This window comes from Rhodnius prolixus, unplaced genomic scaffold (genome assembly GCF_049639745.1).
Source record: "Rhodnius prolixus isolate KJV_2025 unplaced genomic scaffold, Rpr scaffold_10, whole genome shotgun sequence".
In the NCBI taxonomy this organism is placed as follows: domain Eukaryota; kingdom Metazoa; phylum Arthropoda; class Insecta; order Hemiptera; family Reduviidae; genus Rhodnius; species Rhodnius prolixus.
This window is the reverse complement of record NW_027411615.1, coordinates 12,843,911-12,870,672: the sequence shown is the minus strand read 5'-3', so window position 1 is coordinate 12,870,672 and position 26,762 is coordinate 12,843,911. Positions and strand designations below refer to the sequence as shown.

The window sequence follows — 26,762 nt, the reverse complement described above, 5'->3', positions numbered from 1 at the left end:
CAATAAAGAGCTGCCTTCTAATTTGAGATATTTTATTTTAAAAACCTTATATTATTCTGAAGTATTCTGAAGATGCAAGATATAAGTAACATAAATAATTTAAATACAAAATATGATCTGCAAATAGTTCAGGAATTCTTTCTATTGCTGCTTTTTACTCGTAATAACTGTCTTATTCAGTAATCAATTATTTAAGTCTGTAATGGCTCAAGAAGTTCATTTGAAATATTAAAAACTATATCTACCTTCAATCGATAAATTGTGGACTTCATACGCTAGGAGAGTGGACTAAGGTAGTTTCAAAACGTATCGACATTTGTCAGTATATCATCACAATCAGTTACTGAGTCAGTTCTCATGGAGACCAACGTTTTTAATTTACTGTAAGTTGGTAGTCATTTAACTTACATGATATACACATTCATTTATTTCGATCAAATATCGATCCAATTTTCTTGTAACCTAGACCTGTAATTTAAGCAATAACAAGACATTCAGTCAGTAAAAGGTTTTTCCATGTAAGAATCTAAAATTAGCTCAAGCAATTAAATTTTTAGCAACTCATTGTTTGTAAAGCATTAAATAGAAATACCCAAGCATTAAAAAGAATGTTCAATGATCAATCTCTTTTTATTTTTTAGTTTCACCAATTTTTTATTTTTGAATCTTAAATATTTTTTGAAAAAATGACCTTTTTTCTTTCTCTCTTTATATGAGTGAATATATATATTTTGTGTCTGTGCACCTTATACAGAATAGTACAAAAAATAGCTTTCATTTCAAAATTTAAGAGTTGGTTGGAAATTATTGATAGAGTTTGACAGAGTTTTTGCCAGATTTAACTTCATTTGCTACTGTGAGTGTAAATAGTCTTGTCAACAATTTGTGGGCCTGTTTTATAATTTATTTATTCTAAGGACACATGCCCTGAGCTTAATGAGGATCTGCTCTTATCATCTCCCAATAATTAAATAAAATTAGCCATCCAAAGCTTGGCCATTTAAAGCACAGATTCTCCCTTTAGTTCAGACCCTTCAGCACCGATAAGCCTCCTGTCCAGGATCCACCAAGATATGGCGCTGTTATTCGCCTTCTTTATTTTTTTGTAGACGCCATTTCCTAAGTGGCTAACGCTAAATTTATAACGCCGAACAAAACCCCAGCCTTACTCATTCGGATCTAAACCTTAAAAACAAAAACTTGCAGTAATATCCATAAACTAACAAGAAAGTGCAAACATTTTGGCTTTCAAGAATCTACTGATCATCTCTAGTACCTCTCTGATGCTCTCCGATTTCTTGGAGTCATATATTTTACAGCGGATGCTGTGAATATAGCACCTATAGGATGACCTGAGCAATCTGATTGTGCGGTTTACCTATTTTCTCCCCAAAAAATTAACACAAACCTATTATTTTGAAATTCTTATTAGTTTTTGCCTTTTTTTCTGAAAAATTATGTTTCAAAAAAAGTAGGCTACTAAGTAGTTAAGTGTAATCTACTTCAGGTCGAAACTATATCTTAAGTAATTAAAAATATCTACCACTCCACTTAAAGACACTCTCTTATACTTTAACTCTCTCTGTTTAGAGTAAAAGGAACTAAAAATTTAGCTCAAATTCAATAAATTTGTCAATTATAATAGCAGTGACTACTTTAAATTATCTTAGTAGAGTTAAAACACCCACTATCTTAATAAATAAAACTTAGAAATAAACATTTCTATTCTGGTAAATATTAAATTGACCTTTAAAAATTTATTCCTAACTGTTTGACCCTATTTTTTTTCAACCGCACTATTTTGAATAATGTATTTTCTCTATGTTAAGTGCTGAATATAAACACATTGGCCATTATTAATTATTTACAATATTTGCTGATACATAATAACAGTGTACAGAATAACAAACTATAAACTTCCCACTAAATACTATACTTGCTACATTTAAGTGTTACCTTTAAAAGTGAGTTGTAATCTAAAAAAATATTTTTATTATTTTATTGAAAGTTTACTCCGTGTAGTTTTTCTACATTGAACATAATTTTAAATGAAAAACAAATATACAAATCTACAATAACTTGAAAGGAAATTATCAAAATTATGGCTACTGTTTTTGTAAAAAAGGTACGTATATATCAGTTGAATTTGTTTAAAAGTATTGTAGAATATTGTGAGCACTTTTCATTTTCACTTTCACTTCTCCTGGTAAGTGGATTAGTGCAAAATTTCCCGGAAATTTATGGTGTTGTTTTTAGAAAGTGGTCACTATGATTCGAAAACGAGCGATGCAGAAAGTACAAATTGGAAATTCATTTTACGTTCTAACATGGGACCTTACGAGCTTTGGATGCAAATTGATTTAAAAAAAATATAACACTTCATTTATTCCACTATTCATAATTTTTATTTATTTTTTTCTTAAAAAAATAGCTTAAATTTTCGTCGAACTTTGTAAATATATCGCTATATATGCTTTATTACAAAATCCACTTTCATTGTTTGAGTTGAAATCTTCTTTTTTGGAGTTTTGAGAAAGATACAATCCACGCTAAATCGTCATTTCTTTGTGCTATGCGATATTAACTCGTGACTAAACATTGGTTTACTATAAATTTGGTTTTACAGAATAATTGCTGTAGTTTTAGCCTTTTATGTATTAAATTACTGTTGAATAGTAATGAGAATGTTTAAAATATCAAAAGAAGATAGTTTCTCAAAAAATATATTTCTTATGATGTGGATTTACTTTTATTGATTAGTACTTATTTCACTCATGAAAAACCTTTACTCTTAAATCCACTACTTCTTATTTTTTGGCCTTCTACAACCATGAAGTTTTGTTTGTATTCCATTATCAAACTCTGCACAAAATTTTCAAATATAGCTGGAAAAATGTTTATTTTTGTTTCAAGCCGTTCAAATTGATTGCTAATTGATCTCTCAATAAAATGGCACTTGAGTTAGAATTGTACTAACTCTTATCAAGAACCTTCTAAAATAAATTTACTTAAAAAAAAGAAAAGATAGTTGATCAATCAAAAAAAGGCCTTGTCTTTATAGAAGTGGCTAGAAAATAGGAAAGTGGCTAGAAAATAAGGAAGTGGCTTTCTAAACACAATCCGATCCCCAGAACCTTTTAAAGTTGAAACTCTCCCTTTCCCGCAAGGTTCAAATAAGTGATAACTTCGTATACTTGTGATAAATATGTAAAGTTTTGAAACAAAGTCATTTGAGCTATATTCTATAAAATCGCCAGTAAAACAAAAAAGATTCTGTAAAGTGGTACTTCATTTAAAGATATTTGTCTGATTCAAACAGATTCTCTGGTAATGCTCAAATTAGACATAAAGCTATGTCTTACGGCAATTTTTCATTTGTTATTTTATTTATTTACCCAGGAGACTTTTAATACTCTCTTTTTTACTGGATTTTTGTTTATTTATAATTAAGAAATTTAACACACTCTTAATAGTTTTGTTCCAATCAATAATTATATTATAAAATTGACATGTTCTCTGTTTGGCAACAGAACCCGAGCACCAAGTTCATTTTCACAACGACCTTTGATAGTATTTCTACAAACCTATCAATTTTAAATTTGGTAAACCATTAAATTCAATTGAATCTATCGACAAAAAAAATATATCAACTAAAGGGAAAACTCATCAAGAAAGTAATTGTACATCTACCGAAACTATCAGCAATAAGTTATTGCAAATAAAAAAAAAAACATGCGCAATTGCAAAATATATACCTTAAATAAAATGCAATTATTTTCCATATTCCCTTTCTGAGATAAATTTTTATTATTGGTCATTCAAATTGTTAATAACCTAATGTTAAAAACTGGAAAAAAGGTCGATAGAATCTAAGTTTAGTTACTATTTCTGGCTTACAGGATGAGGGAATGTATTAAATAGTAATCCAAATATTTAAAATATTAAACAAGTTCTAGTTAGCATGGGACAAGGGACAAAATTCATTGATTCTTTTTCCAGTAGTAAAGGTTTACTAGTAGTGCGATGTATACAAGTTCACTTCTTAAAATAGAAAAAATATTTAAAATATACGTTGTAACCAGAATATGATCCGCATAAACACCATTCATAATTCTTATCATGTGAGTTTTTGAATTATATTCGTTTTTTTTTTGTTTTTTTTTAAGTGGAGCTTTTATTCTTGTTTTTCTGAATATCCGTTTATGTGTGGTTACCCAACGAAAAGTTGCCTTATATTTCAAAGATAGGCTACGAATTAGTTAAGAATTATCTCATATCTTGTGCTTATTTAATGGTAAAAATTTGAAAGCGCCTAAACAACTTTTTCAAAGACCAAATCAAAGCTTGTCGATACTCAGCGTAGCTTCAAATCCCCAGAATGTATTTATTTATTTAACAGTTTATAATTTCTTGTTTACAATTAAATGAACTTAATATCACAAAACAAAAGTCTGCGACGTCATAAAATTTTGTGTAAAATGTAATGTCTGTCCTAAAAATTATAGAAATTTCAGCAATACATTTAAAAATGAATTAAAAACATATGAACATATACAGTAATGTATAATAACTATAAACCTATCCAGATATAAAAGTCGTGTATGAGGATTCCGTATATAAAGCATAAAAATAAAAAATGGATTGTAGTTATCGGTGGGCAGAGAAAAATTAACCACTAATATTTTTCAATTGAAATATGTAATAATTAACTATATCTGATTTACAACCAAATTTATTCAGCAGTCTTAAGGATATTGGTAAATGACAGAGCATGTGTAGTGTGCGATGGAAATATAGTTGATTTCAGTCTCTCAGCACCAAACTGATTAATGGCGGATGAAATCCAAAACTGATCTAGAATAAAAAGAACATGTGCATTTCGACGGATAAAATCAAGCGATGTTATCTAGCACCGCGGACCTAACCATTTTATCAATAATAACATTGTTTGTTTTCTGTTTATGTAACCTTATAAACGAATATCTTCAAATTTTGGATGATTACTTCTGTAAAGTGGCGTATTTAGACAACAATTATAGTTTTTACAATAAATTAGACTAGATCAGGACACGGGGCGGGAGCTGTTGTTCAGGCAATCACTTCTTGTACTTATTGACATCTTGTAATACCTTCGAGAGAAACTCTACGCTTTTCAAAAGGTTCAAGATTTCCCCAAACGTCATTTTTAGTCTCCTCAGGGCAATGAGTGACAGGAACTCTTCACCCTAAGCTAGCAATACTGACGTGATCAGGAATGATGAAAGAGACAGAAGGAAACAGTCCGAGAGTATATTTTCTAAGCCTGTCTTAAATGATAGAAAGGCAATCAGTTTTTTACCAAAAATTACACCATTAGTTTTAGAAAAGATTACATTTAATACATTCAAAACATGTATTTTTTTCACTGTCAACCTATATACGTAAAAGATCATTATCTTATGTAAAGGCAACTGTCTGTTTTTTCTCTAAGAAATGGCTTAACCAAGACAAACCACTAAGTGACAAACGCGCTTGGGGCCGCTGAGCGTTAATAGTAATTATAAAAATAAATGTCCATATATGTGGCCAAGAGGTTAGTAATATTTATCGATCAGTGGTGTGTCTTGCTCACTTTGTGACAAATCAGGCTCTTAAGTCTTGGTTTAAGGCTTATGATTCGTTAGAAAAATTCAGGGCATTGTGATGAGGACGTAGGGCGGTATATTGCTTCTGCCGGGTTCCTGCTTTATGTACTGAAATCTCAGCTAAGAGACGGCCATCTCAAATGACGGGATCTCTTAATGTTACAGGAAACATTTTAGAAGTTACTTTCTCATATAAAGACAGAATAAACTTTTTCTTTTGTTTCTTAACCATTATTTTAAAAACTGTTGCAGATGACAATGAAAGAAGGTTGTGCGGTTATAGTGAAAGATGCTTATAAGCGTTATGGACCGAAAACAGTTATTCTCAATGGCCTTAATATGACAGTCGCTGAAGGAACAATGTAAGGAAATTTCAATTTTCATTTTTCTTTTGTTTTCCAATATTTTTTTGTGTTTAATTTTTTTTAATGAACTATTTTTGTGTCGTTAGCATACGGTATTCATATTCAGCTTGAATTCTATTTGTTATGAATGAATGTTTTCTATATTCTGAAGTACGAATCTCGGAACAATGTATGAATCAATTTGATCAACAAATGCTTCTCTAGACAGCCTGTCAGACAAAATCATATCGTAAAAATTATCGAATTTGAAACACATAAATTTGGTGAACCCTTAAATTCTTGTTATTTGGTCTTAAAAGTACCAGAGAATATTCAATTATAAGAACTTTTTTAACGAAGTTTACAGCCAAAAGTTGGTTTATTTAAGCAAAGTTGTGGAATCATTAGACGTAATGACTAAAGATCGCAGAATAAGATTAATATTGGCGCACAGAAAAAGAAATATTTTTTTTCATCTCAGCTAAGAGAAACGGTCATCTCAAAGCTTTACTATTGTAATGAGAGATACTTCAAATATTACCAAGGGGGCTATCAAACAGAAGTCTCTAGTTTTCTTAGTTAATTAACTGTTGAGTTAGTTTCTCAGAAACTGTTGTATAATAATATGTATGTTACATACTAATTTGCTTCCTTGCCTTTGGTCAGAATTCAATTTGACCAATATTTGTAGTGCTGTAGTGGAGAATTAAAGATATAATGTGCAGAAGCTATTACAATTTTTTCAGCTCACCAAAAAACAAGATAATAATAATTCGATTATATGAATCAAATGTAACTTTGTCTAAAGTCTTACCTCTAGACTCAAACTGCCCATTAACTATGGAAAATTCGTTTTCCTAAATAAAGAACTGGCATTGATGTATTTATTCGTTAAACTAATTTTAATTTTTAAACTTCAATAATTTTCTTATCTACTATACGTAAGAAATGTAATCAACTTTATTTTTTACTTATTCATTAATTTTATAAATTTATGTTATAGTTATGGCTTACTTGGACCAAGTGGCTGCGGAAAAACTACTCTTTTGAGTAGTATTGTTGGCATGAGAACTTTAGATTTCGGCACAATCGAGTTGGCAGTTAAACATAAAGTTGAAGTTGGATATATGCCACAGGTACTTATTTTATTTAACTTAAATTGATAAAATTTACTTTCATTAATCAAAATATTATGAACAAACCTACTGCTAATTTATTTCATCTCCCTCTATCTTGAACTCTAATTAAAAGACCCAAATGAACCTACCACAATTGAAACCGTACGAAGAATTTCTAGTCAAATTAAAAACAACAGCGTTGGTCACTATAAAAAACACTGCCACCTTCTTAAGTTAGGAAGATCTTAATTTTAATAATCTGAAGTTTCTTATTATGTAAAAAATGTTTGGATGTTTGAAACAAAACTGAGAGAGTTCATTTAAAAGTCAGGTAATGTTAAGCTATATCAATTCCGTAACTAAGGAGCTCCATTACATCTCCTAGGCCTTCAGATGCACCATTTTTTATCTTCTTTGGGTCTGTCTAACTGCTTCTTCTCATTTTTCTGCACTTCCCTACATTCATCATTCTTAATCACCTTCTTCCTTAATAAGGAAAGATTTTTTATTTCTATCAGGACTCTTCAAAGTAAGCCTTTCTTCTTGAACTGTAACACCAGAAATAAGAACAAAGTAAAGGTGCAGTATTAACACAATATATATTATACATTTCTTCTCTATTCTAAAGATAGATATATATATATATATATAGAAGAAATGTATATGTATTGTGTTTATACTGCACATATATATGTAAAAAAGAAATTTTTCTGACCATATTATTGCTAGAAAGCTGGTTCATTGCTAGCTTATTGACTTCACTGTAAGGTCGGCCCTCCTGCATAAATAGCGACAGATTTAGGCTGGAAACAATCTCAATTTTATTATTGAATAGTCTAGACCAGAGGTGGCCAACCCAAATGATCTTTGCAGGCCAATTTGGAAATTCATTATAAGCCTGCGGGCCGCTTATAAAATTATATGCATATCTATTAGATTGGGCCCATTACAAAAACTTTTTCCAATGAAAATTCAAAACAGTATTGATTTATATTATTGCTTTTATTTTCATTCATAAATATAAACATAGATAACATAGTAATGACAATTATGAGATGGTCGAATTAACATAATTCAATTAATTATTGAGATATTTGTTTCTTAACTCTACCAATTAAATTCTTGCAAATCGTTCTCAAAGCGCGGATTTACATAACGTAGTTGATGTTGCAGGTTTTCATCCGTTAAGTTCGAGCGTGATTTATATTGAGAACATTTCATTTTCGCCAAAAAAAAAAAAACGATTCGCAGGTGAAAGTAGATCCAAAAGCGCTCAAAACTTGTGTCAGATATTCACAATTTAGAAAAATTTTCTTTTGTGACATAGGTGTTATAAAAATCTATTTTTTATTCTGGTGTTCCAAAAATGTGTTTTAGTTCATTATTACTTTATTATTAACAGTCTATGACAAGAAAAGACAGAAGACATACCAACCCTCTAACGATGTAAAACATTACATTGTAAATTAGCCCTGAAGATGACCTAGTCCCTAGGTGGAAAGCTCGGCATAATAAAATTTATCATGACTGAAACTGGCATTAATTTTTCATTCTATTGAATCTATGATTCAGTCACTAAAAATAATGCACAGTAATTATAAGTCAATCAATTCCACTTGGAGATAATTATGAAATTAAGATGAGAACTATTATAATTGTCCATATTTTCGCAGAGATTACACAAATAGAACAGTAGATTCAGCCATTTGAAATATGATGGCAACGTAAAGTTCTAAAACTTTATCACCTTAAATCTCCTTCAAAAGTACAGACAGAAAGCTGTAATTGTGCACAATAGTAAAGTTGAATGAGTACTATAATTACCCATACTTTTGCAAAGATCACACCAATAGGACAGGAGGTATAGCAGTTAGAAATATGAGGGAAACGTAAAGCTCGCTAAATTTATCACCTTATATCTTCTTAATAAATACAGCTAGAAACTGCAATTTTGCCCGCGGGCCGCGGGTTGGCCACCTCTGGTCTAAGCCGAACCTAAAGCGAACATTTTCCAAAATACTAAAATCTCTTCCTGCTGACTTTAGTGTTCTATTACAGTAGAGCAGCAGTATAGTTTATTAATTACCCTGTTTGTTTTCCTAAAGAGATAATAAGGAAAAATATGTGGAAAACCCTGTACTAAACAATATCCTTTAACTTTTTTAATTCAAATTCAGTGCTGCAAGATATTTCTTGTATATTTCGGCTTCAGTTCTACTGGTCCATCAATAATTCCAAAACAATCTTCATACCCATTTAAAATTGTTTTTAATTCCAAAAAGGAAATTGCTCTGAACACCGAATTCACTATAAGAGAAGTGTTGCATTTCTACGGAAGAATTTATCAGTTCCCTATATCTAAGGTAGAAAAAGTTGGCCAGGAACTTCTGAACTTCTTAGAATTACCGCCAATGGATAGAAGAATTGGAAACTGCAGGTAATTCCTAGATTTTATAATTTTTGAAACATAATAATATATACTTTAATGTATGTTTAACTGTAGAATTTTATATTTTAATTGTGTTTTGCAGCGGTGGTCAACAAAGAAGAATATCAATGGCTGTAACATTATTGCATGATCCAAAATTATTAATACTTGACGAACCTACGGTAGGTGTAGATCCACTGCTCTCAAACAGGTTGGTAATTTGATGAAAGATCATAACAAAAACGTACACCTTAGCACTAAATTGAAGGCATAACTACTTCAGGCACTTTTCGCACTTTTTTGGATTACTAAGAGAAGATTAGCAATTAGTAATACAAATATTGACCCTTAAGAATTAATTTTGAACTTCCCAATCGAATTCAAGGCAGCCTAACGAGAACGCAAAATACCTACCACACTTTAGAAGAACTAAATACCGAATGAAAACTTGCCACATTTTTTTGGACACATTAAATCTACAGACAAGAACAAACAAACTTTTTTAAGATTTTATTCGGCTGTTAAAATTCCATTCTATTTATGATGGGTTATGTCAATTCACCCAATAATTATCTTCGTTTGCTTTTGGTCACCATGTCCCTTCATGAAGTTCACATACACAATCCGTAATTAGTGTTTTTTAAGTAATTTCTATTTTTCTAGGCAAGATGTATTTACAATTTTAACGGACAAAAGCGTAAGCTATTATAATTCACTGTAGTTTGTCATATTAAATCATTTTAAAACAGTTTAAAGTTTGTAACCATATCCAATGAATAGAAATGATCATTGTAAATCCATTACTTCATCACATCCTCACTCTGGTTAAATATACATCCAATTTTTTTTAAAGCTTCAGTTCTGAACCTCTGTTTTCAAATTTAATTTCCAGTATATGGGAGCATTTCTTAGATATAGTCGCGACAAAAGGGAAAACTATAATAATCACCACGCATTATATTGAAGAAGCGAAGAATGCAAATATGGTCAGTAAGATCATTTTCTCTAATTATGTCCATTAGAGAGTATATATACTCATCATATTTCAATAAAAAACTAAAACATACAATTTATTATTTGGCTAATTACATTTCTTGTTCAAAGATTGGGCTGATGAGAAATGGAGTATTATTAGCTGAACAGCCTCCTGGATTTTTAATGGAACGCTATCAGTGTGATTCATTAGAAGAAGTTTTCTTAAAACTAAGTGAAAAACAAGAAGGAGAAAATGAAGTAAAGTAGATTTTTGATTACAATCAAATTTCATTTGATTTTGTTGAGGAAAAAACTTATTGACAAGAAAGTAACTATTTTAAGTCTAGCTTCTCCACAAAGAGCTTATTTTCAAACAGTTCTCTTAATCTCAATAATATTTAACTAAAAATTATCTCCTTGTAAATGATTTATAATTATCTCATGATTGCAAGAAATTATTCATTTTAAATGTTTTTTATTTGTTGCTTGCTTTCAAATTAATTCAGATTTTCTGCACCAAATTGGTTTATATCATAAAACATTATCTATTTAAATTATTTAATTCTTTAAAAAATCTCTTTAAAATCATTTCTAATTAACGTTTTCTTTTAGACCATCAAATCATCTGTGGACAGGTCTTTGTTGTAATTTTTAATCTAAATTCACTAGGATCTGGAAATACGCCTTGATCATTACAAAGTGGTCAATATTCTCTGATTTAAAGCTAGCTATTACTTTCATTATTATTCCATTCTCCCTAAAAGAAAACTTACTCTTCCATTTGTTCTCAAAATCAGTCATCTGACAGGTTTATCACAAACCGACTAGTCTTGTTATAGTACCTTCACAAATCCGTCAGAGACAGGTTTATGAACTCAGCATTACACATTGCGGGGGCATTCCTCAAAGTATTGCATCACTTACTAACTATATTCTCCTGTTTCACATGTTGTGATAGATAACTGTTACATAGAACAAGTGGCCAACCACTGATGTATGTCCCGTAATCAGTGCTACAACGTTTCTTTAGATCTTTTGTACTCCATTAATTGATCTTGAAAGAATCCTTGGGCACAAGAATTAAGTGGACCATGTCCATTTCTTGTAATTCCCACTCTCTAAAATTGAAAACACGGGTTCTGGGCCTTCGAAGGATTGAGAAGAGCACAATTTGTCCGCCATTTCATTCCTTGTTGCCCTATATCCAGAAAAGTCTCACTGTTTTCTTTTAAACTAATTTATTGAGTCTTCTTCTACATTCCTTTACCATGGCCTTCAAAGTACCCTAGATAAAATCGTATCTGAGAAAATTTCATTCTAATAACCTATTCTTCTCTAGTTACCCCAGCGTGCAACACTCTAGGATCGCCATGACATCTGTCTAAAAAACAGTCATTTGGCGCCCCAGCAATGCTGTTAATTTTAAGTTTGACAAACGCAAAAATGTTAGTTGAAATATTCGTCATGGATCCTTTTTCTTAAATTAGAGTTTACCTTGCTCACTTCTGCTAAGTACTACACTGAAAATATCGTGTCAACTTGCAGCCAATTGGTTTAACAAGCATGCATACATTTCTATTTTAAATTCAGCAATATGGATCAAAGTAGGAAATAGTTTGATGAAAAATTCTCATGCAACCAAATATCTTTCTATCCGCTCTTGGAAGATTTACAAACATTTCCAGAAAAAAATAATTTAAAAAGTTAGACTCCTTTGGAATATCTTCTTCTAGTGAGCTGTTATTTAAAAAAAATAAAATAACTCTTCATTCAAAAATGTGAAAATGATGTGCGGTAAGGGGGAGTTTTTTTGTGTCACATTATTTCAATTTCTTGTAATTTTTCAGGCATTCAAATTCTAGGGTCTCTTGATTGACTTAAAAAATTTTATTTCAGCCAGACAAACCATTTCCTAAATCACAACCCAATGATTTACCGTTAAAGTCTGAAGAAAATTTTAATGCAAAAAGGTTCAAAGCTCAAGTGATTAAAAATTTTAATTGGACAAGAAGAAATCTTCCGTAAGTAATATCTTTTGAAAAGGAATTCACTATAATATTTGGACACTATTTAAATGGTTACTTAATTATTTATTTTTGTTTGAACTGATTTTGATTCAGAGCATTTGAATAAATTGAAGGGCAAGTTCTCTGGCAACTAAAAAGATGACATTGAAATTATTTTTGTTGTTAGTTACAAAGGGATAAGTATGACAATAACTAGTCTAGACTTTGTTGCAATATTTGTGCCGATTTTGTTGAAAGCTCGCAAAAATATATATATGTATAAGCAACCATAAAGCAATGGTTAGTAGCAGGTGGTTGAGTACTGAAAAAACAAAGTCGGTTGCATCTTGCGTTAAGGTCACCAGTGTTTTCTTGGATGTAAAAGGGATTCTTTTGTTGATTACTTTACAAAGAGTATATCAACTGGCAAACACCACGCAGACTTCTGGACCAAATTTGTAAGAAGAGACCAACATTGAAAACGAAAAAATCATCTCTTATGAGAGAAAAATGCTTTGGCAATGAAAACTGAGGGATTTGAGGTGCGACTTGTTGAAGTCTATTTCCTAATCAAAGCTAATTTGTGCCTGAAAAATGTTTTAGTCAAATGAAGAAGTGATATTATCATTAAATTTATATTTAGTTTTTTCCAGAATCGCTCTCCGGATTAGGAACTAATCACTTGACAAAGTACATTGGTCTATTGAATTTTATTGAACTAAAAGTGGACTAAATAGAAAAAATAAATGCATTTTGACATTAAATATACCTACACTATTTTACTGCCATGCCGATTTTTCACCTTGTTCAATAAATAAATAAATATCTATCGTGATAATAAAAATATATCGACTTTTACTGGCTCGTTATATTCTCATTGTAACTGTTGGCTTTCTAATCAATAAAGACACTCCCATCAATGTTCTTAACTATTCCTTTCGAATTAATTACTATTCCATTCCTCTTATCAAGTTTGTTATAGATCTTTTTTTTCCATCCCAGAAAATAGTTTGTGTATCATTATTTTACTCAGTGCGTTACATAGTTCTGATGCACTGAGACTAGAATAACTAGACACACCTACTGAATTAAAAATAAACATTGAATTCGGTTTAACGTATTTATGGAGGGCGTAAGAACAAATAGGAAATATAAATATCTTTACCAATTCAGACTCGTTGAAGAGATTAAGGAGTTTACAATTATTTATTCATTAAGACGCGGCAACAACATTGACCGGTTTTTACGGTAGTCTACAGATAGTGATCTCTAGTTAATGTACCTTGTCCCTCAGTGGTCATTAAAGGCCCCCAAGAAAAGAGTATCTAAAGGGAAGCAAGCTTACTCGATCGCCGCGTGATTGTTCAGTAAACTTTTACTTAGCTATTTTCTTCATGAAGTTCGACAGAAAAGAAATAATACATAATTTTTTGATGATTCATTATTATAGTTATTTTAAAAATGTTGAACAGATAGTAATTAATTTTAAATAGATATCCATTTTATTCAAATTAAAAAATATTATTACCTCTATTATTCCTTTCTAAATTTGTTGATTTGATTTTGTTTAATCTAAATTATAAATTTCCAATAGTAATCTTTGATTTGAATTGAATAATATTCATATTATGTAGTAAATTTTGATTTTTTTTTTTTCCGCAGAGTAACAGCGTTCGTAGTTTGCCTTCCAGCTATTTTATTCACAATAATTGGACAAATATCTAGCAAAGAAGGCGGTGACTATCCAGTTTCACCTAAACCTTTGGCCATTGTTAATGAAGAAGCCGATTGTAGAAATTCAACGCCTTTTTTGCTTTTATCACCCAACTGTAAACTGACAAGGCCATTCTCTTGTAGAGTTATAGAACGACTCGATGAGACATTTCCACTTGTTAGTATATTCATTTAGAATAAAAAAAGCATCATTTATTAGACAAAGAAAAAAGTGTTGATTTTATCCTCTATTTTTTAGGTATCAGCCGATTCAGTCCTGGAAGGAAAACATGCAGTAAGAACTGGCTATGCCGTTGGAGTGTTGCATTTTGGAACCAACTTTTCTGTTGATTTAATGGCCAGAGTAAAAGATGCTACTTCACTGTCGAACGAAAAGATTAATAGTAGTTCCATTCATGCTTGGTTGGACATGAGTGGTCAGTATCTTTGTTATGACCGTAGATTACTGTAAAAAGATTAAATAACTTTAATTTAGAGCCAGAGCTTTATACTTATTTATGAATTTATGTGTGTGTCGCCCTAAACAGTCTTCTACTGTAGTGTTGATCTGTAATGATTGTGACAGTGCCATGTCATACGATTCCTTAAAAAACCTATTACAACATAATCTAATTTACACTAAAAGACTCACTGTTCGAGAGAGCAAATAGAAAGTAAAAAGATTTCTAGTACAATAATGACCTACAAGTTGATTGTGAAGCTGGCCGACAGGAAAAGATTTCGTTAGCTTTTAGTTATATTGCATATCCAACGTGGAACGCTTTATTACACCGATTTATAAAGTGGATGATTATTTTACTGGGTTTAACTAATTTAATTATTTTTTATACAGATTATGGCTGTACTGTGCGAACCATGAGAGAATTAAGGGAAGGCATTGTAAAAATTACAAAGGATTTTAGCGAAGAGTGTGGATACAATCGCAAAGTGGCTGCAGTGCCAATGGATGTAAGTAATGCCTCTAACACTTCTACAGTTGAAAGTCCAGAAAGTGAAGTACAAACAAATCTTACTTCTGCAAATATTCTAAGATTGACTGATTATCTCTAATGAAGGTATTCAAGTACCAAACAAGACGATTCCTTTCTTCTTCCTATATTATAAAATTTACTTATTATCATTAATGATCATATTTAAGTACCATTTTTTGATACATCAATAATCTAAGTGGATTTTAATGATCACTCCACTCGTTGAGGATGTAACTGCTCAACGTCCATTAGACAAATAGTTGTGGTTTTCATTCGGTCGAATTGGACTCCTAACCTGATACTTTGCTCGTGAACAACTAGTCTGGCCCCTCGATTGTCACATAGCCGCTTGTGAAGTAAAAACCTCCCCTTTTAGTAGAATTTAAGAGAAGTTCATAAAGAGCCATGCCTTCCTTAGTGGTATGTAAAGTTGGGAAACTATTAAACAAAGACATGGAGATTGGAGTGGATAGTGTTGGCAAATACAATCATATGACTTTATAATAACGAAGGTTGTTTACCACAGAAAAGCATCAGACAGAAGAATAACCAAAGCTATGTATATAGTTAGGTAAGTTATTACAAGTATTGAAAACTTCGCCTCCAAATTGAAAGAAAGGATAAAGCTCTAATCACACCATTTCGACTGTAACAAATATATAGTCCATTCGCAACGCTGTCCTAATTTGTTCATTAATCTTTTTACAGTTTTCGGAACCGATCCACAAATCCAGGGACTTAATGCAAGCTATTTTACCTTCATATTTCTGTTCGTAAGTCAGCTGAATTTTAATAAGAACTAATAATTTCATTAATTTTTTATTGCCACGATTCTTTTAAATAAAGTCGCATATTGATTGGTAAAATATACGATCAGCTTTTGGATTTTATATTACTATTAAGGTTCTAACAGTACTTAACATATATCACTAGTTCCCTGTGAACTTATTATGTGTAACTTGCCTAGATGGGTTATATGTAACATGTTATATGGGTTGATTCATAAATTATAAAAGTATGTCAATATCAAATATAATAATTTAAACATCCAGCTTTGAGTATTTGGAACGACTCATATTCTTAAGTTAATAAATACTTAATTACAGAGTGTTTACCCAGTTTTAGTACAAAGCGCCAGCTGCTCCGTTTGATGAAGCATTTAAATGCTTCAGCAAGCAAGTACAAAGAGAAGTAGATTTATAAACCATTTACAGAACCTCTGTAGCAGGTTTTATTAAAGAGATCAGCTACTTATCGATATGAGTTGGTGTGCAATATGTAATGCAAGGTGAGTTTTAGTTACGAGGTTGTCGGATTAACCCTTGTTGCAGTTTTAGATTAAGGAACTATCTCTTAAGTAAGTTCCCAAGGTTCGCTAAGGGCCAGGTCAGTAGCCGCGTGAGCCCACGTAGCCACAGGGAATTCCTATGTAGAGCAAACCAAACAGAAATAGGAAATAAAATAAACTTTCTGGATATATTTTTGAGTAAACAGTGCAAAACTATAGTAAAATACTCATGATCAGTCTCCAATTTTGCACGAAATCGGAACAGCAAGTATGAGCTTCTTGAGGTTCTTTACATTTTTGAAAGACCAAGGAAAGCAGTGAGATTTAGCTAGTCTATTATTATTTATTTAATTTTTTGTGGGTAAATGTTTATTGATTTGACATAATAATAGTAATACATTTCCTTACAGAGTTTCTTTTTACACAACAACAATGTTTACCTCAAGTGCTATTGTAATGGAGAGGGCATCAGGATTGTTTGAAAGAAGTCAAGTAGCAGGTAACCTAAGCTTTATTTAATAATAAATCGGCAATTGTAAATTTCAAAAAAATCAAAATCAAATCAAAATCATTCGAACTGAAGAAAGCAGTATCGAATATTTATTTAAGCATAGGGCTAATGTTCAATTTTTGGTCACTTAATATTATCAACTTTTAACATTTTAAATTTTTAACCGTATGAGTTAATTTTAACAACTATAAACTAAGTGAAGTAAAGGTTTTAATTCCGGGTATATTGGACGCACATTTTAAACAATGGCTTTATAGCAGATTCAAAATTCTTGTTTTTGAACTTTTGAACATCTATCATTGCTAGGAAGCGATTCCTTAAAGTAGTCTTTTTCACCTCATAATAATATTTTATTCGTTAATAATTAAACAATAGTCTCTTTTAGCAGCATTAGATTCACTGAAACAAAATAATAAAAATATATTGTGATTTTTGAGCATTCTTATGCGATTTATCAACTTTTCAGGACTAACAATCATGGAAATTTTGGTTGCTCAAATGGTCATACAGATGTTTGTGATGACTTTACAAAATATACTCAGCTTTTTAGTACTGTACGGAATATTTTCGTATCCAATGAACGGAAGTTTTGCTTTAGCTTTTTTTATAATCAATATGAATGAATTAGACGGGATGGCATATGGTAAAAGTTATTGAAAACGTTAGTATATACAAATTTAATTTAAGCGTATATTAATCATCTTTCTTGTTGCAGGATTTCTTTTATCTATGTTAATCAAAGAGGAGAAAAATGTAGCATATGCAGGCATTTTTACCGTATTGTCTTTATTCATGCTTACAGGTAAAGTATTTTTTTAAAAAATAAATCAAGATTGAAAAGAAGTTTTCCCAGACAACGGTGATTTATGAATTAACCGCAGTATGACTTCCTTTTAGCCAATTTGTTTTCGGAAAAAGTAAATTTCTTTTATTAGATTTTTTAAAAATTATTAACCACAATACAAAAGCCGGTTTTGGTTTCAATATTTTACTTTACACTCAATACGAGCAAAGAAATGCTTACAGACTTAATTATGATCAAAGACTAAATGTTTCCAACTCCATACATGCTTATTTTTTCATTCGTGTGGGGAGTGCGCTGAAGAAGTATGGGAGAAGTATGAAGAAGTATACAGAATGACGAATGGAGTAACAAGTATTTCAAACATTGTTTTGAATTATATTCTTAGCAATGTTCCAGAAGGATAGAAAGGCTCTTCTTCAATCTGGCCAATCATATCATGCTTTCCAGCTGTATTTTGTTTTGCTTTTTTTTTTTAATGTACATTGATCATACTGAAGAGTATTGTTAAATTGGGGATAAAACTTATTTCTTATTGAGTTATTGCACTGATTGAAGTATCAGAGAGATTGTGCTATATTAGGAGACGAACGCTTAACAGATATTTTAAAAGAATCTCCATCTTACTATTCTAAATTTTCGAGCAAAAATTAAAATAATCTTTATTTTCTAATAAAAGTGTAAGGGGAAGCCCAAACTTCAGAAGCGTATAATGTCACTGAAGATACTAATGAATTAAAGAGCAGTATTTTAGGAGACCAAGTATCGGATTTATAATATGAAAGCGTTCTTAATGTTCTGGTGATAGCAATATTGCTTTTAGATACAAAATAATTCGCAGCTTTAGAGAATTTTCCCGAGGAGGAAAATGGGACACCAAGATAAACAAATGTGCGAACTAAAGAAAGCGGGATATTATTATGCGTGAATTGCCTTATTTTTTTAAAGCGACCAGATTTTTGAAAAGGAACAACTACGGTTTTACTGGTATTAACTTTCAGATCGTTCTCCGAACAGTACTGATGTAACAAATCCAATTTAAACTGAACATCCATCGGCGAATACGCCGTTATTGCAAGATCATCAGCGTAGAGAAGCATTAAAAGATCTTTGTCCTTATTAATTGAAATGCCTTCAGCACCCCTACTCCGAAAGAAACTAACTATATCGCTGATGAACAGGGAAAATAAAAGAGGGCTCAGTATTTCCCCTTGTAGGACCCCTTTCGTGACTCTAATTTCATTGGATTTAGCACCGTTCACATCAATCACTAGCCTCGCGCACTTATAAATTTCTTTAATAATTCTTATTAATTTCGGGCTAACATTCAAAGCGAATAATTTCCTAAGGAGCAATTCATGTAAGATGGTGTCGAATGCTTTTTCAAAATCAACGAAGATTATGAAAAAGTGACTTTTAGTTAATCTGAGCTGAAAGTTTATAACCGAACCAAGAGTAAAAATAGCATCTATACAGCTTTTATTCTTCTTAAAACCCATTTGCTGTACGGGCAGAATATCATTTTCCTCAGTCCACCCCACCAATCGTTCATGCAGTATACTGGTAAACACCTTGACGATACAATTCAAAAGAGCAATCCCTCTATAATTGGAGGGGGTATTTGGATCGCCTTTTTTAAATAAAAGTATAAGCTTGGATATTCCCCATCCTAAAGGTATTTTTTCTTGCGACCATACTTCGTTGAACAAGTTCAAAAGATATTGCACCCATGCAGGTGGTAAAATCTTGAAAACTTATTTCTTATTGAGTTATTGTACTGATTGAAGTATCAGAGAGATTGTGCTATATTAGGAGACGAACGCTTAACAGATATTTTAAAAGAATCTCCATCTTACTATTCTAAATTTTCGAGCAAAAATTAAAATAATCTTTATTTTCTAATAAAAGCTTGTAGGAAAGTTACGCACAATCTCTTAAAAAATTTCTTAGACATTTCTTCCATAAACTTTAAAATGTTACACAGAAGTGTTCAGTATTAGTCCGTTTTACTATATAATAGGGAGTCACCATGGCTACAGCTTGCTAAGATAAAATAACTCTAATGAATTTCTAATATTTCAAGCCCAGGATTTATCTTAAGACCAAGGCCAAAAGAAAAACACGCCCAAACCTTTCACATTATTCACACACACACTCGATATAACTTCTTTCTTTCATGCAAAACAAAAGTTTAACCCTGCTTTACTTAAATAATATATTATCATTTATATTATTCTCTTTATTACAAAAAACAGGAACTGTATGGCCAACTCAAGCTTTACACTGGGCGATGGTTCCACTGTCAAAAATGATTCCAGCCACACACACATCTGAAGCTTATTTCGATGTAGCAATGAGAGGGTTATCCATCAGCTATTATTCTGTCTATATTGGAATTTTCGCGTCCTTAATGGCTATTGTATTATTTGGTACATTCAGCTATTTAGCGTTTAGATTGAAAATAGGTTCAATTTAATTTGTTATTAGTTAACTTTAAAATAACTGCGGAAATAATTCGTACAACGAATGTATACAACAATCGTAAATTGCTCAATAACAATTAGTGACTTATCTATTTAAGACAAACTTTAGTTTAAGGTATCTTTGCAATTCAAAAAAATTATATAATGACTCTTAATAGGAGATTCACAGTTCATTAACACTACAAATTCAAGTTTCACTTTAATTGTATATTATTGCATGAATTATAAAACTTAGTTGGATTGGTCTAATATTTCAAAACGAAATGAAATATTTACAAATGTTCTTACACATATTGTATTTAAATGATAACTTAAAAAAAACTGTCATCTGCAAGTTTTGACTCCAAATGTTTTGATAAACTGTGATAGAATATTTAGATTAATATTTAACTTTATGATAACATTTCTTTTTACGTTTATTACACGGAATTATGTACAGATTAAAGAATTATGTAGCATTATTTTGCTTATGTTAAATGTTGTACAGAATACCTAAGATAGTATTGTAATTTTTACCCTATTTAGTTAGATATTATCCATCTTAATAGTGCTTCATTAATCATAAACAATGATTAATATATGTACTAAATTTTCTTGGCATTAATATATAATATAACTTTAGTTTAATATATAGAATAATGATTAAGATATATGTTTCTTTTGTGTATAAACAGCATAATGCTATTACCGTAATAGTCTCACAAATTTTGTTCATCTTTTTTTTATTCAAATGTTACAAAATGAAGATTTAATAAAAATTTAATATAGTAAATAGTGTTTTATTAGCTTTCTTTTTTAATTTTACTATTTTTTTAATTTTCTTCATTAATTTTATAATATTTAAAATTATTCATTTTTTTACCCGTACAAATAAGCTATTTATGAATCAATACATTTCAAAATATACTGAAATCCCAAAAGTTAGCACAAATATGAATCACGCAAATTATTAAATATGTAAAAATTCTATTTGACGTATTCTTTAGTTACTGTAAATGTGTTCTTCAGGGTACTAGTTACTGTGACTAATAGAGGAGGATTTTGATATAGTGGTTATGAAGTGTGATTTATATGCAGGGCCGGATTTTCCTATAGGCTAACTAGGCTTCAGCCTAGAGCCTCAAGATCAAGAGGGGCCTACATTCAAATTGTTAGCAAAATTGAAATTACACTATTCTAAAAACAGTGAACACTAAAACACTGAACCGAAAATAAGGAGAAATTCTACGCATATGACTAATAAATAAACATAAAAATGGGAGGTGAAAGGGCCTTTTAAGTGGAATAGCCTAGGACCTCTTTTTATCTAAATCCGGCCCTGTTTATATGTGTGAGTTTTCCAGTTTGAATTCCGCGTATAGGTACTTTACATTTATTAGTAAAATTGTCAATAGTAATTTCAGAGCTTCTTCTTCCTTCCACAACACCTAATTTGGAAGATGTTCTTTTACTTTACTTTTTACTAGAACTAACATTCTATCTTATTTATTTAAAGCAATTATCTTCAGAAATATTTTAACACTTGCAAAAGAAAGGCTTCTTAAATCTTTAAATTTAGTAAATGTAAATCTAAATTTACGCTCTTCTTTGACACCTGATTAATCAATAATTTCTTCAACATAAATCACTGTAGACATCGTTGCTTGCACTCTTGAGCGGAGGCAATACTGCCCGGCAGTCATCCTCGACATTTCTCAAACATTTGATCGGTTATGGCATCCGGGCTTAATGTGGAAACTCAAGGGCATCCTTCCCTCTACTTACTTCCTTGTCCTTAGACCATTTTTTACAACTATATAACTAAGTGAGCGCCATTTCCTGGTCATACAGGAACTTCTTTTTCCCTTGATGGTGTTGTGCAAGGTGGGTGGTAACCTTCTTTTGTATTCAGTATAAACAGCCGATCCCCCTCTACATCCTAACACCTACACTTTCATCTATGCTGATGATATTACCATCCTCTACCCTAGCAATGAAACCTACTTGACTTCTCGCCATCTTCAAGCTCACCTTAACACCCTAGAATCCTGGCTTCGGAAATGGAGAATAAAGATTAAAAAAAATGAATCATTTTTAATTGATACATTTTAATAATTAAGTGAAATTATTTTCCCTATATTTTCAATCATACATGTACATTTAAAATTATATTTTTGTAATTATATTTAATATACTTAGTATGTAACAGAGGTTGATATTAGTAATTTATCTTCAAAAATGATAAAACTTCATAAACTTTTCATAAAATAAAAACAGTACTAACGAGTACTTTAAAAATTAATGAGAAAGAAACACGCCATAATACAAGCATATTTTTTTATATATTAAATAATAATTATGAAAATTACTGAATACATAACTACCCCTGGGATATATCATTAATAGGAAATTATGGATTAAATATTAAATTCACTATTTTTGAAACCTCTACAGGCTAACAAGTTCTACGAAGTTAATTCAAGGAGTGTGAGACTCTCTGGTGGACTTACTGATGATATTACAGAACGTGAACATTTCCGGACATTTAGGACAAAAACTTAATAAGATTATAACTTGCTTTCCTGGGAACCGTTTCCAAGTTACCCTCAAAGGAGTTCAGTTTTTTTAGGACATAGGAAAATGGCGCAATGATGCAACCAACAAAGTGTTGGAGTAACAAAAAAAATATTTGTAGAAATTGGTGAATGAAAATCTCATAAATAAAGAAGTGAAAAAGTTAATTGTTAACTCGCTTAAGTTTTCGGCTACATTACTCAAAAAAAAAGGTCGACAGACGATCTGAAGCTTTAAAATCTGTGTAGACATATGCATTGCTTAGGCATGTCAATGTATAGTCAGTGTAGGTTTGCGGAAAAGAACAAGAAACGGCATTACACGTACGAAATTTGAAGGTCCCCAGACTCTTACGAAGTATGCTACAAACAAACTCTTGGTTGCATGCAATAGGCTGACTAGCTAACCTCCACAAAATCTAATGAAATCTAAATTTATGTCCAATTTTTTGTTTAAAGAATTATTTTCAGAAAAACAGACAACAGATGGATTCATGTTGTTATGTAGATATACGAGAATTCAGTTTAAATAATTTACGTAGTCTACTTTACATTTACATTTTTTTGTTCTAGCTTATTGTTGGAAACTTTTATTTAACTTCTTCGTTTTATAACCCATTTTTATAAATATAAATAAATTAATGTATGAGACTGAATGTAACATGACACTGCATACATTATCTCTACGTTTCATTACAGGTTCTCAGGAAAAATATATGCACATATTATAGCCATTTTATTGAACTTTCCACATTAATATTGACTACAATATTAATCATTTACGATTTATCGACATATAAAAATCTAAAACAATCGGTCCTGTCCACTATTTATTGTTACAATGTAGGATATAAATATGTTCATACAGAAGTAATTAAATTTTCAAGGCAGATTATGGTGGGAGCAACCTAATATACTTGTCAGTATATTTGGAACAGTGGCCCAGACAAAATGATATCGACCATGTGCGTATCAAATGAACAGCAACAAGAACCTGCTGTACATGTCAATTTAGCTTATAAAAGATATGCCACAAATGCTGTTATATTACGAGGCCTCAACATGACCGTTAGCAAAGGCACAATGTAATTACTTACCATTTGTTCAATGCAAATCAATTTTCGGTGTCAATTATGTGAGCGAAACGTGTTATGCACTTAACAGCACAATTTTTTTTACAATGCATTAACTTAATTTAAATCACTTTGTACAATGTACGCTAGTTAATTATTTATCTCTTTTTACTAAGTGCATCTTGCGTTTAAGTCACAAAATCTACACTTTTTTTTTTTTTTTTTTTGAACACTGCATACAACTTTTTTGAAATCTATCTTAACTTTTTATTCACCAATTTCAGCTGACCAATGACTGCATTTAATTTGATCAGCTAATTGACACACGAGACTCATCATTATTTCTTTTTTTACTGTATAGTACTGTAACATTACTCTTTTTTTTTTTCGTTAAGGTTGAAAGAATTAAATTTCCTTTGGTCCAACAAAATTTAAGAATTTTCGATCAAAGAACAAGTTTCTAATCTTAATCTTTACAGTTTTTTTTGAGGAAAAATATGCAACAATCATATCCACCACTCGAAATTAGTTATCGCTAAGAATGCTGGATTTGATACGGTCACAATAACGAAAAAGTTTTTGGCTTTTAAGTATTTCGGTCAGCAGACAAGATTTAGAGAAAGAACGAAATGTGATAACAATAGTACTGGAAGCTGCAACTGGAAATCTATTCTAGACATCGCCAGGAATTCAATACTGGTTTTGTACACTTGTATTCAACGAAATTATTTAGTCAAGTCCACTTCTATTATGTTGATAATCCTTTTATTGAAACTCAAGGAATGCCTTGTAAGTCGGAGAAAGAAAGTATACTTGAACCTTAAATTTTCTGTAACTATTTTTATTTTATTTACAAAATACAAAAGTACAAAAAATTACAAAAATAAAGAAAATTATTAACAGTGTTAATAGGCATGGCTAACGCCGTCTGCCAGAGTTTGCTAGACATTGAAATATTACAAAATTATCTTAGATTAGATTGCTTAAGACGGGCGGTTCCACCAAAAAAAAAAGGGGAAGGAACGCAGGCAATCCTAATGCCCATTGTTCCCCGCCCACCCCTCATCTCATGAGAGATACCGGGGTTTAAAAGAAAAACAAATCCGGCTAAAAGTTGCCAGATGCTAATATAGTAACCTAAAAAAGTAGCAACAGGGCACTAGGGAGCTTGACGAATCAATCGCCCAGTGCACTGAATAAACCTAGAGAGTTCGTTAAGATTACCAGATGCTACAATCTCCGGTAGGGAGACATTTGACCTTCCGAAGACGAGGAATCTAGTTTTAGAATAAACTGGGCACACCTCAACGAAGTGCCTCACAGTTTCATCGGACTCACCACAGCCAGCACAATTTGGCGACTGGATAAGGCCGCATTTAAAAAGATGATACGCTAAATTCGCATGTCCACTCAACACCTGAACCAACTGGCGGATCCGGGACCTGCTAAAACCAACCATATCCGTTCTTGACAGGCCAAGGATTTCCTTAGCCTGGCGGCAGTCAGTTCGGGATCTCCACCGTTTCCGATGTTCTTTCAAAATCCACTGCTCCACCTCTGTTCTACAACGTCGATAGGATACAGGGATAATAGGCTGAGGAGTCATTGTTATCATCGCAGCTCCTTCCTTTGCTGTTTCATCAGCAAGTTCGTTACCCGGAATCCCAGAATGACCAGGGGACCAAGCAACCAAAACAGTATTCAAAGCTCCCAACGAATTGAGAGCAGCATGGCAAGAATTGACTGAAATTTGGTTCTTACTAGGAGAGGTCAGAGCTTTAATTGCAGCCTGGCTATCCGTGAAGAACCTAATATCAGTATCGGCAAATCCCTTCCAGCGGAGTAAAGTAGCCGCCATCTCAATGGCAGCCAACTCCGCCTGAAAAACAGATGCATAATTACCAAGGTCAAGGCAGGTGCGTTCCCATCTGAGCCCAAACTGGGGTCCCCAGATGCAGAGGCCAGCACCTGCCCTATCCATCAATGACCCATCCGTAAAAACAGAAATGGCGTTTGTTGATAACTCGACAGCCGAAGCACAAGCCTCCTCCCTCGCAAGTATCTGAACCCCATAATTCCTACCGAAGTCCAGAGTCGCAGGGATGAAGTCCCCCGGCATGGAGAGCACTGCAATTTGCTTTTTATCCTCTCGAACCAGATCAGCATGACTAATAAGCCTGCCTTTCCGACCGAGAAGGTTCATTGATGCCCACGTGCCGACACTCTCAAGTCTACGCGCGGACATCAAAGCCTCCCCTCTAAGAAAAATATCCAAGGGAGGAAGCCGTAAACAAAATTATCTTAACAAACAAAACAAGATTTTTTTTTTCCTTTGTTATTGGCCTCTTGAGCAAGCAAATCAGCCATTTAAATTCTTCTTTAGCATCTTGAATATTTACAGAGTTATCCTGTTGTTTGTTATAAGCTCAAAGAGCTCTGTGTAAATTCTGCCATCATCAGCTGCCAGAATAGTATTTAAATTGGCAGGTAACGGACATCCCGTCGCTATCACTGCCCTCCACAAACGCTCGATTTATGTCAAAGTAAAAGAAAAACTGAAATTGTTTTACAATAAAAAAATGTTTACCCTGCTCAATAAAATTAAATACTGGATTTTAAATAAAGAATGGTATAAGAAATTATCAGATACATCAGAGATCTATACTGGGAGGTAGATAATTTAAATAAGTGATTAAATACAAGAAAAATAGAAATTATATGAAGTTATATGAATTATGTGAAGTGCTTAATATATAATAAGGAAGTGTAAATATTAGTAAATAAATGAAAACTTAGTTATAAACATGAGAATTATTAGGAGGTCAAGTTTTTCAAAAAAAAAATCCATAGCTC

General features: G+C 31.7%; 2 protein-coding genes across 4 annotated transcripts in view; both read left to right on the top strand.

Annotated features, from left to right (window-relative positions):
• The first annotated feature begins 243 nt into the window (after positions 1 to 243).
• On the top strand, positions 244 to 20,979 carry LOC141457311 (ABC transporter G family member 20-like). 3 transcript variants are annotated; one of them, XM_074134078.1, is made up of 16 exons: positions 244 to 383; positions 5,877 to 5,986; positions 6,972 to 7,104; positions 9,369 to 9,523; positions 9,618 to 9,725; positions 10,407 to 10,500; positions 10,619 to 10,747; positions 12,386 to 12,510; positions 14,158 to 14,386; positions 14,468 to 14,645; positions 15,062 to 15,177; positions 15,909 to 15,973; positions 16,899 to 16,987; positions 17,466 to 17,642; positions 17,715 to 17,801; positions 20,057 to 20,979. In XM_074134078.1, exons 2-16 carry the CDS (start codon positions 5,877 to 5,879, stop codon positions 20,275 to 20,277), a joined length of 2,016 nt encoding a protein of 671 aa, XP_073990179.1. In that variant the 5' UTR covers positions 244 to 383; the 3' UTR covers positions 20,278 to 20,979. The 3 variants fall into 3 exon arrangements, with proteins under 3 accessions (XP_073990179.1, XP_073990178.1, XP_073990177.1); XM_074134077.1 differs by lacking the exon at positions 244 to 383 and adding an exon at positions 682 to 2,125; XM_074134076.1 differs by lacking the exon at positions 244 to 383 and adding an exon at positions 3,979 to 4,121.
• Positions 20,980 to 23,687: 2,708 nt separating this feature from the next.
• The window catches only part of LOC141457270 (ABC transporter G family member 23-like), a 24,397-nt gene continuing 21,322 nt past the window's right edge, over positions 23,688 to 26,762 (top strand). The window contains exon 1 of the mRNA XM_074133999.1: positions 23,688 to 23,921. Coding sequence (XP_073990100.1) covers positions 23,788 to 23,921 — 134 coding nt within the window. The 5' untranslated portion in view covers positions 23,688 to 23,787. The remainder of the gene's footprint in view (positions 23,922 to 26,762) is intronic.

Excerpts from the sequence above, each read along its gene's own strand:
- LOC141457311 (XM_074134076.1), top strand. The coding sequence starts at position 4,086 with ATGATCCGCATAAACACCATTCATAATTCTTATCAT. Across the intron at positions 7,105-9,368 it reads AAGTTGGATATATGCCACAG|GAAATTGCTCTGAACACCGA; the intron begins GTACTTATTTTA and ends AATTCCAAAAAG. Across the intron at positions 9,726-10,406 it reads GATCCACTGCTCTCAAACAG|TATATGGGAGCATTTCTTAG; the intron begins GTTGGTAATTTG and ends TTTAATTTCCAG.